A 12066-nucleotide genomic window follows, 5' to 3' on the forward strand; every position below is an offset into this window, starting at 1 on the left:
GACTAGATGAGCTCTTGAGGTCCCTTCTTGCCCTACAATTCTAATTCATTATTCCATGTAAAGAGCAGTTCCTCCCCTTTTCATTACACAAGCAATGGCCATACATTAGCTGGGACCCTTATTTCCTTGTGCAGATTAAATGAAGTGTCACTGAGATGACTAAAAGCATCACATTAGCAGAGAAGGTGACAGCATCTATAATCCAAATAAACATATAGAGTATCTTCTAATGTCTGCAACCAAGAACACACCAAGGTTAATATAACTGCTAAAATGAAACTCTGTAATACTTTGGTCACTATAGCAATAGAATAGTTTGACAAAAAAAGTCCACTATATAAAAAGACAACGCAACAACTTGAAGCCTGTGCAACTGAATTTACTTTGAAGATCCAGAGAGTATTTTCAGCTGCATTATCTTTGCCCTCTGCTCACTGGAAGGGATTAATGAAGCTGGCAGGGTCAATGATATCTCCCACATAATGCATGGATTTAACTGCATCCTGATCACTAACATTCTCTTGAACTCAAACGGCACAAGTAACCTTTTCTGTTTAAATGCAATCCAGACTCACCTGATGCTCAACATGTCAGCAGAAAGCACGTTCGACTGAATGAATTCACTGCTGGAAGGCAACGTTTTCAACACTGTCATTGGAATCAGGGAATTTAGTTTGAGCCTAAGACAGCTCTGGATGGAAAATCAGAGCCAGTAGTTATTGTATGCCAAGAATATCTAACATTAATGTAAAGGGGGGAAATAGATAAGAATTGAAATAATTATAAACTTACAAACTGTATATATTTCTTTTGTTCTATACAAACTACTTCATATTCCAGAAATAAAAAGGCGGGGGCTGTAGCTCATTCCTATGGCAAAGCAAGATGACTGGAAAAATTATTAAACTTGAATTCTGAAACAAAAAGCTTCATTACTCTTTCTTTCTATGGAACAATTCCACAGGAACATCAAAAATAATTGGACAAAATGCAAACCCTCTGAATAGAAAACGTGTTATCACAGCATGTTATTCAGCAGACTTAAACACCAGGAAGAAGAGAACCTATCACCATCTAAGAGAACCTATCACCATCCTATGGCATCTGTTCACTTAGGATGTTTCCTGTGATGGACCCCCCTCCCTCATGCTTTACAAAATGGACTTATGGGCATGAATATGCATAGCTCAAAGATGCTTGGGACAAATTGCCTCATGTAACCTATCAATCTTCATGTCACAATCCGCTGGGTCTGTACATCTCATTTTGGTGTATGCATCATTCTTGTGTGTAAAATTAGACATATGGAGTATAGAATGCTTTATGGTTTTAATGTGCAAAGGAAAGCTATCAAGGGCGTTTGCAATGCTGGGAAACCTCAATGTCTGGGCAATCATAGGTAAACTGCCTTTTGTCCTTTAAATGTTAGCAGTGGTTGGTCCTAGGAAGTCATGTAACCTCCTTACCCAGTAGAGGCTGGGCAGGTAAATTCCCATCTAAGGGTGGAATGTGGAAACAGAATTCCTGCCCAAAATGGAATCTATAAATCAATGGGAAGCATAGCAGTTTCTTTGTCTTTAGCTGGCATGACAGACCCAGAGGATGATCCAAAGACCCCAGGGTGAAGGAATTTCCCTGGTTTGAAGGCTTAGCTGGAACAAGAAGAGTTTGAGGGTGAGTTTGTAATAAGTTTGTACCAAGGTTTTAATGATAGAATTAGCTAACCGTTTTCTGTTCTATTAAGTCTGTAGTCTACTTTGTTTTGCCTGTTCTCATGAATAACCACTTAAATCCTGCGGCTTGTACTTAGTAAAATCACATTTACTATCAAGCCCAGTGTAAATAATTGCTACTTGGGGGAGCAATCAATATGCACATCCACCTTTCATTGTTAAAGGGGGCTTACCTAAATAATTCATTTGGGGTTCTGATACCATTTGGGAAGTAGCATCCCAAGAAACTGGGCCCCAAACTGCATTTTCCTTGAGCCTGAATAGTTTCAGTGTCTGTACTGCTTTCCCGGGGGGGGGGGGGGGGGGAAGGGGCAGTTATCTTAGCTCTGTGCCTTGGCAGGGGGAAGATCAGGGAGCTGGTTCAGCTGGACAGGGCAGTGAGAAGTCCCAGAGAGCAGTAAGATGAGTGATGCCTTGTCAGCACCCCAGGAAGCACCCCCCCAGGGGTCTTCTATGACCTTACTTTGTCATATTTCCCATCATAGTCCAGCCTTGACTGAAGTTTCACTCTGATCTCAGATATACTGGTGTAAATTGACAAGAGCTATATTAATTTCAGGCCCTGTATTTCCCCCCAGTATATGGGTCTAGGAAGCATAGTAGTGTTGGTCCCAGGATATTAGGGTGAGTGAGGTACTATCTTTTATTTGAACAGCTTCTGTTGGGAGAAAAGCATAGTATATAGACATATCCATAGACAATCAAGGCTTGATGCTACATTAGCACTTCAGAAAAATCAATAGATGCTTGTTGTTGGTGGGCAGGACTGAACCTCACAACTATGGAGTTGCATGAGCTTGTACTGTATGAGCTAAAAAACCAGGGGCCTCTTAGCCACCGCTGGAGCAGACTCATCAAACTTTAGATGGTTTAAGCACTGCTAGTGGGGGGCCCACACCCAGATGAACTCTTTAAATCAAGCTAAGTTACATACCTGAAGTCAATACAAATTAGATCAACTTCCAGTGATATCTATACCACAATTTATTGAATACAATTATCCCATTTGTATGCATGTATCATTTTTGTAGACCAAGTTAGGAATATTGGACCATTTATCTGTAATTGCATACTTGCTGCTTTGAGTCACTCCCACTGGTTACATTTCAGGGCTGTGATGGCCTATTAGCAAGAGACAATAGAGCTTACCCTTCCTACGCACATGTGGATCAGCTCATGAAGTATGGAGAAAGGGAACCTTGCAGAGGCATTTGCTAATGTCACTTGATATCAGAATCCATCTTCAACCCTGTACTTTTCCATGAGAAGCTGGGAGAAGAGCAAACTGAAACAAAGGCATTAGGCAAATCCTATTTAAGCATGAGAAGTGAGTAAATCCAGGTTGGTCAGTTCTCCCCTGGGATCCACCCAAGATGACCGCTGGAAACTACTAAGACTGAATGGGGGGAAAGACTAGACCCAAACTGGAAAGACGTCAGTTTGTGCAGAAACTATTGGAACCACAGCTAGTATGAGAACTTGTATGTAACCAGTTCCCCTAATGTATTAAGCTTAGTTTGCATTCTGCTTTATTTTGCTTAGTAACCTACTTCATTTTGTGTGTTCTCTTATGACCACTTAAATCTTTTTTATGTTTAATAAAAACACTTTTTGTTAATGAATCCAGTGTGAATAATTGTTTCTGGGGGTCGGAAGGGACAAGGTATCTGTGCATCTCTCTCTTTACATTGAGAAAGAGAACAAGTTTCATGAGCTTAGTCTGTGCAGATCTTTACCCAGCATCAGATGAATTTAATCTAAGGTTCAGCTCCCAGAAGTGCTATGTACCTGAGTGCTGGGAAAAGGTCTCACACTACACTGTTTATAATGTAAGTCTGCAGCTTTAGGGATATAACCTGGCCCCCAGGTGTCTGCTGAAGCAGGCTGGAGAGTTGGGCTCAACAAGACAGGGTTACTGGGTGCACAGGCTTTCAAGGAAAGCAGACACAGTGGGCTCTCAGCACATTGGGCAACAGTCCTGAAGGGGATCTCAACACATCACAGTGGCTTTGTCACTAACTCTCTGGTCTGAATTTGAAACGCTGAGTTACAAGTGAATGACACTAGGGGCAGGAATCTGTCCCATGAGACATCCTTCCCTCCAAGAGCATGTATAGAAATCACTAGCTTGCCAGAGAATATTAGCATTGAATCTCCTCTCAGGCTCATTTGGATATTGGGTCACATCATAGAAGCTGCCCACATCTCTGTGACAATTTAGCATGATCAGCAACAGCATTTCAGAACAAGCCCAGGAATGGAAAAGGCAGGGTATCCCCACCTAGAAGTGGGGTGTATTTGCAGAGTATCCACTACTGTACAAATTTTTGTTATTAATTTCTTATAAAAAACAAAACTACTGAAAACTCTGATACAAGTTATATAAACCACGTTTAGTCCACACACACCCCTCATCCTTTCCCACTAAAAAAATTCCCCAATCCTACAGAATTCTCAGCCCTACTCAAGAAGCCCCTTGCTTCTCATAGGTGTTTTCAGAGTTTTAACCTTCCTGTAGCATGCTCTGAGCCTCTAACCCAGGCTATTTCAGAACCCGAGACCTGGGAGAGATTCATCCAAAGTTGAAAGACCTTCCTGTAAAGTACTCCTTGCCCCCCCCCCCCCATTCCACTCTTTGAAATCAAGGGTGAACCAGATTGAGCGTCTCCACCGATTGCAACTGCTGCAGTGTGGCACAAGCAGAGTGGTCTCTGAAGTCAGATAGTGCCAAGTCATTGCAGCCAGTACAATGCCACTGATGCACACAGTATTGTGCCAGCATTAACATTTTATCACTGCTCCTGAAAAGCCTCTTTTTTTAGAAAGACCTATATAATAGCCTGTGCAAATGAATACAGAATTGTAGCCATGTGGGAGAATTCTGTAGTAATGTTTAAAAAGACATAAATTATCTCGTTTTTAATCAAATTCTATAGGTTTTTAGATATATTTTCAGGATCTGATGTTTCATCTATATTACATTCTATAAGGCAGGAGTGAGGAACTTAAGGCCAGGGCACTGGATGCAGACCATGGCTTACCTGGATCCGCCCCGAGGATCAGGGCTCCCCACCAGCATTGGGAGTCTGGGCCTCAGTAGGCTCTGGAATGCGAGGAGAACGTGGGGAGTGTCTTTCTCCTTCTCAGTGAGAATTTCATTTTGTGTGGTGGGTTTTCCCCTAAGGCAGGAGTGAGGAATCATTTTTTTTTGGTTGGGGGCCACTGACCCATAGAAAAATCAGTCAGGGGCCGCACACAAGCGAGAAGCAAAAAAATGAAACAAAACAAAACCCTCACTGATGTGGTGCCCGTCTGAGAAGCCTGGGGGTGGGGGGGGTGTGTCTAGCCTAGTAGATTTCGGGGGGCCTCTGAGCCTCAGGGGCCAGATCCAGGCAAGCCATGGCCACATCCAGCCCCCAGGCCTGGGGCTCCCTTCCCCTGCCTTAAGGGTTTACTATTATGGCAACCAAAGTCAGAGACCAAACATAATATCTGAAACAGGCAGAGCATGACAGAGATTTTGAGGGAAGAGATGGGAACAGTCCCAGGAAGCGCTTACCCAAGGCACATTGATGTCAGAGCTGTTTGTCCCTTACTTTAAGTGATGCCAAATCTACATCAACATTTTAATGAAAGAAAAAGAACCCATCAAGGTCTAGTAGGATTTGCTCTGGCTGTCCTATCAGTTTGATGAATGAACACTTTCCTATAAGCATTGCTACCAGTAGACCTAAAGCCATTCTAATTCCCTGCTGCATATTGTTGGAGGTCAGAACCTCTATTTTAACATTTTGTTTAAAAGCAGTGGCCTGTATAATTAGTATTGCCAACAAACTGCGGCCCATAAATTCCTAAGCACCCTGTGTGAAGCTCCTCATCTCTTGCAAAGCTTAGATGCACTGTAAAGTTAGCTATTGATATCTAGTAATATATTAGCAGACGCACTGTACTTACTATTTGTAGCTATTGCAATCCAGAAGATCTTTACTAAAAGTTGCTGATGAAACTTTAAAACAAATTGCAAAAGGTTCAAGCAAGGAGATTCTTGAATGCAAGACACCATGGCAAAACTATACATCATCAGCCTGCTCTTTATATGCAATTATAGTTTTGCTAATTCTCATTAATAAATAGCAGACATATTGTGAATTATTGTGGAAGGCCCTGATTTTACCCGCACTAATTTAAGCAGGTGAATAGTATGTACAACTGATTACAAGTTAAACATGTGAAAAGGAGCACTGAAGCATTCCGGGTAAAGTGAACAAGCATATTAAAAATAATGCATGTTCTTTTCCTTGTATTTTATTCTCTTTTACATTCTCACAAACTACATATTTATATACACAAATGCTACCTCTTTTGAAGTCCCTAAAAATGTGTATATATTATGATAAGTTAGTGTGAGATTCATCAATTCCCCATCCTTAACTGACTGGGCACTTCACTTTGAGATGTTAGCTTACACAGATAGAACCCCAGTTCTAGCAGGAATCATATAGTTTCACAGCTCTGAAAAAAAATGCTTTATAGATGTAACGGAAGGCAAAACCTGGACTAGATGTTTATAGCACAGCAGCAGAGACCTTCAAAACACAGATACTGTTTCATTTCAAATGTAAATTTAAACACTTGAATCAAAATAATGACACACACTGTAAACAGCTGAAAACCACTTCCAGATTCCCACTTACTATGTCACATTTAACAGGTTGATACTTAGCATGGGTTATCCCACAACAAGTTATGTAAATAAAATTTTATCCCACAATTTCCAAATTATTCCTTTCATTTTACAAATCAAAAAAGACATCATCCAGCATTTCGTCTTCCTGGGCTACACATGCACGGATATACCATGGGAAACCTCTGCCCACAACCCTGACAATCAGAGTGACCATACAGCCAATAAAATTACAATGTACTCTGCTACATCTGTTTCCTAGGTAACCACATGGAGCCACAAACTGGTTAGATGCAGTGGAAGGAAATAAACAGCAGCGACATACTCCTGTAATATTTTGACTTTTCAAGAACAGCTTTAACTTGTTACAAATTTATTCTTCTGTCTTCTCCACTTGATTCACACATGAGGTGCCAGTAACTCACTTTAGAATCTCCCGAGTCAATCGTCATGTACTATTCCAAGGGAAGGGGGGTCACTAAGCTGGGCTTTGTGATATACAAAATTATAGGCCAAATACTGAAGTCAGTGAGAGCTTTTCCACTGTAAAGATTTAATGATTTGGCCTATATTAGTGATCTCTACCTTTATAATCAAATGCTATACTTGCCCCCATTTGTGTATGAATAACATCTAAGTATGATGTAATGGCGTCTAGATATAAAAGTGGCTACATAGATAGATATAGATGTTATACTACTCATACTTGCTACAACATTAATAGGAGTGTTGTAAGCAAGACACAAGAAGTCATTCTCCTGCTCTACTCTGATCAGGCCTCAGTTGGAGTATTGTGTTCAATTCTCAGAGGGGTAGCCGTGTTAGTCTGAATCTGCAAAAGCGACGAGGAGTCCTGTGGCACCTTATAGACTAACTGAAGTGTAGGAGCATAAGCTTTCATGGGCAAAGACCCACTTCGTCAGATGCGTGTCCAATTCTGAGCACCACATTTCAAGAAAGATGTGGAGAAATTAGAGAAGGTCCAGAGAAGAGCAACAAGAATGATTAAAGGTTTAGAGAAAATGACCTATGAAGGAAGACTGAAAGAATGGAGCTTGTTTAGCTTGGAAAGGAGAAGAGTGAGAGGGGACATGATAGTGGTTTTCAGGTATCTAAAAGTAGGTCACAAGGAGGAGGAAGAAAAATTGTTCTTCATGGCCTCTGAAGATAGGACAAGAAGCAACGGGCTTAAATTGCAGCAAGGGAGGTTTAGGCTGGACATTGGGAAAACTTGCTAACTGTCAGGTGGTTAAACACTGGAATAAATTGCCTAGGGAGATTGTGGAATCTCCATCTCTGGAGATATTTAAGAGGAAGTTAGATAAACATCTATCAGGGATGGTCTAGACAGTACTGGGTCCTGCCATGAGGGTCCTGAAGGGGACTGGACTTGATGACCTCTCGAGGTCCTTTCCAGTTCTAGTGTTCTATGATTCTATAACAAAAAAAAACTTATTCTCTTAAAAAAAAATGAGTCCTGTGGCACCTTAGATAAACAGATTCATTAGGGCATAAACTCACTTAATTGGATGAATTGGGGGTGGGAGGGACTCCAATTCATCTGATGAAGTGTATTTTACCCACAAAAGCTTATGCCCTAATAAATCTGTTTGTCTAAGGTGCCACAGGGATCCTTGTTCTTTTTGTAGATGTAGACTAACACGGCGACCCCTTTATGTCTTATTCTCTTGTTCATTAGATAAGACTTAGTCCTATGTCTTCATGGCCACACTCTGCCCTTGCTTACTTACATATACTAAAATAAATGGGAACTCTCTCACCCACCCATGTAAATGCACAACCCTGAAAGCAGAATTTGGTTTTTAGTTTTTCCACTGCTGACATCCTGAGAAAACCATCAATGAGGGCTCAGCTCTACAGTACATAAATTAAAATCCCATTATGAACTGCAGCATCAGGGCATTAAATCCTGCTTACAGGCATTGTGAACCATAACCTGATGTCTTCACACGGGCTTCATTCACAAGCCACTCTCCAACTGGACTGGAAAAGATGCCTGAAAACTAACCAGTGATAAGTAAAATGAAACACAATATATTTCATTCTGTTGTTCTTGAGAAATTTTGATTAGGAACTCAGTGACCCACGACATTGCTCCAACCTTTATTAATTCATAATTTATGTGGTACTCTTTTGCAAATAATCCAACATAATAAACTATAATAAGGGAACTGTATCTTGCTGTTTGATAGTGTAATTAAGGACATGATTATTAAGTAAGAACAAAGCATGTAATTAAGGACATGATTATAAAGCATGCCAGCAAGGTACATTTGTTTGTCTGCCTGCCTTATCAGGGAATTTCCAGTCTTCAAGCCAAATCCAGCAAACAGTCAGCTGAGCAGTTCATATGCAAGCTAACCCAAAGCCACTGAATTTAATAGGAGTCTTTCCACTGGACTTCAGTGTACTGTGGATATGGTCCCTAACAGTACGGATTAACCTATTCATGTGTATAAGGACCTACTTACAGGAACTGGCCCTTTACTTAGACTGAACAAGGCTGTTTACACAGTGTGGTGCAGGGGTGGGAGGGACAGGTAGGGGGTAACATGGACTGTTACTGGAAATATTTAACTTTTGTTTAAGTCTTTAATGTCAATTCTTCCTCAGAATTAAAGTAAATCACCAACTGTACAAACCAAATTCCTTTTTGAGATGGAGAATGAATGAGAATTTTCTCATGATCATTGTAGTTTTGTGCTGTCTCATGGGCTCATACATGCCAAACTATATACTCTTGTTCTGCTGTAAAAAGTCTAAAGAACATACTCTTAGTTGGCTTTTACTTTAAAACAAATGAATACATGCCATATTTCAGTACAGGCCATATGAATGTTATGTATTTTAACCATGTTACTTAGTGCACTTGACCTTTTGAAGACTGTCCTCAATTAATGACACTCCCACTGTTAGGTAGAATGGCTGCAAAAAGCAAGTAATGCCCATTGCAGAAACATGGAGTAACCCAAAACATATCATTCACTTTCATAGGCTTAATTATACTCCTTCAGATAACTAACAGAACATTTACTTTGGAAACTCAGAGTTACAGTCTATGTACAAGATTTACACACTGCATGCTAAGAGTATGTTTCTTCTGCAATGCTGTCACTCCTAGCTGTTGGATGGCTGAACTGAAACAATTGAGCTATTATTAGACAACAGGCAGAGATAATTTGTTTTAAAAAGATAACTGGAAAAGAATATTAATAGAATGATTGGTTTTTGTCAAGCCAAACTCCCATCTGAAAAAATCCTGTTGAGATTTCTGGGTGCTGATATACAAGACAAAATGTGAAACTTTCTTTTGAGCTCATTATACATTGTAGTGTGTCTTAAAATATTAGTACTACAAAATATTAACAAGGCTTATATCTGTTTCCCAACAGAGGGAAAACAGAGAGTCTCCAACTGAAAGGAAAAGAAAAATGAAAAGAAAAAAAAGAAAAGAAAGAAAAAAGAAAAGCTTTTCTCTATGTGCCCATTGCTATACACATGACTTGTCCTCTAAATATTAAACCAGCCTATGCTGCAAGATTTTCTTTCTTCAGATGGTTCATCAGGCAGTAGTTATGTGGTAACTTCCAAAGGCAAACGGATCTTGAGCAGTGCAAGGAAATAAGGACATGGTTACAAGAGAATTTGGTAAACAGACTGTACACGAATGTATGTAATATACCAGCATACTTAAAGTAAGAAAACTACTGCAGTGCTGTATGTCAAGGGGGGGGGGGGGGCGGAGGTGCAAATTGAGGGGGTAATCAATTCGGAAGGCACAAGAGGGAAAGACCATTAAATACCTATTAAAGTCATAGAAAGTAAAAAACCCAGTCATGTTTAAACAATACAGCAAATATTTCAGAAGCTTAGTACTGTAAATACTGTTTAAGAATTATAAGACTCCAACCCTTCCCTGGTGCAAAGTCACCCATATGCAGGCAAGCATTACATAGCATTGCACCCCAGAATGACTGCCTTAAAGGATTAGTTTGAAGACACTATACATTTGTTGAAAAAGATGTTTTTAAATAGAATAAAATCTGATTTTCAACAGAATTTAAGTTCTCAGTTGAATGAGCCTGGAGTCCAAGTGGAAGCAGTGGAACCAAGTGATTAAAAACAACATGCTGTTACCTTGAAACAGAGTGCAAGAAAGAGATACCTTACAACAGAAAAAAGACACTCTAAATATATCAGTATAATTACTCACATTGACACTTCATAAAACAAACAACAGTGAAATTTGTTTCTCTGTCTGGTAACCAACAAGGTTCAAAAGTCTTTGATTACTCATTTGGTGCAACTGTAATGCTTTAAATCAAACCCTGCAGGGCATTGCAACACAACTCACTGCTAACCAACTGTAGCAAAGAAGCTGTGAAACTGCAATGAAAGGAGAAGCTGAAAGGCAACCAGAAAAGGAATTCCTGCTTATTTATGATCCTAAAATCTTGTCTCAGGTTAACTCACTAAAACCAGTCATGGGATCAAGACAGAATTATACTCTTATTTCTGACACAGGTACTATCCTCACCACTACCATCCTCAGCCATACATACTCCCTATGAACCAAAATAAACTAGTGTGCAAGATTTTAAACATTCTTTGGGCTCTGCCACCTTGTGGGAGTTTCCTTCCAACTTTTATGAGCTATAGCTCCAACATTAATTTAACATCACACTGAAGAACACGTATACATAATTCCAAGATGCTACCACAGAACAAAAGATATGGGTTGTAGAAAGCCTACAGGACCACAGTGAAATTCACAAGGCTCAAATCCATGTTGGAAGTTAAGCACGGAGAACAATTGTCATTTGGCAGCAGCAGCTTTGGAAAGTTACATCCGAGATGCTGCATGCTATTCTACTGCCAAAAATACTCCCAAGTTTCCCGTTTTCTCATATTTTCTTCCCACACTAGAAAAAATAACAAATTTGCACCTCCAACAATCTTACACACCCAGACTGGCGATGGGGGACAGATGTGCTGCTTTAAAGTTTATTTGCATTCGGTACACACCCCCTCCAGCCTCCGCCGTTTGATTTATGCCGCTGTTCTTTGCGAACAGCGAATCAAACAGGGTTCAAAGCGATTTGTATTCTCTGGGCGCAGGAATCCCTACCAGAACAACTGTCTGTAACCGGGCTGTTTAAACAGGGGCCTCAGAAGAGAGGCTGCGGTTCCAAGCATTCCTCCGGAGACAGAAACACCCACCCCTCTGCGCACCCCCTTGCAAAGCTCCAGGGCAGTTTCCCAGCCCAGTGCAATAGCTGCCTGCCCGCCGCACGGGTTCCGGAGCCAGCCCTTACCGTCCTCCTGCATCCTCTGCAGACACAGGGTCAGATTCTTCCTCCAGCCCGGCATCCCGGCACAGGAGCGACTTGCTGGTGAGGCGAGGGGCCCTTTTTTTTCCTCCTCCTGCAAGTCTGTAGCGTCCCCCCACCGCCACTCCAGAAGCGCTGTGGGGAGAGTGCGGCGACCAGCTTTACGAGGCTAGACATGGATGTGCCGTGTGCTCCATCAGAGCTTGGGCAGGAACAACGCGGGGGTGGTGCGGCGGGGGGGGAGGGGGAGCTGGACCAACACGGGGAGCGAACAAAACAGCGAGCCGTGCCGCTGGCT

The 12066-nt window shown here is 41.1% G+C and overlaps 1 protein-coding gene across 1 annotated transcript in view; it reads right to left on the reverse strand.

Annotated features, from left to right (window-relative positions):
• GRIP2 (glutamate receptor interacting protein 2) overlaps positions 1-11976 on the reverse strand; it is a 529887-nt gene extending 517911 nt beyond the window's left edge. Inside the window, exon 1 of the mRNA XM_075938764.2 lies at positions 11754-11976. Coding sequence (XP_075794879.1) covers positions 11754-11808 — 55 coding nt within the window. The 5' untranslated portion in view covers positions 11809-11976. The remainder of the gene's footprint in view (positions 1-11753) is intronic.
• Between the last annotated feature and the right edge of the window lie 90 nt (positions 11977-12066).

Source organism: Pelodiscus sinensis, chromosome 11 (assembly GCF_052426305.1).
Source record: "Pelodiscus sinensis isolate ZL-2025 chromosome 11, ASM5242630v1, whole genome shotgun sequence".
Classification (NCBI taxonomy): domain Eukaryota; kingdom Metazoa; phylum Chordata; order Testudines; family Trionychidae; genus Pelodiscus; species Pelodiscus sinensis.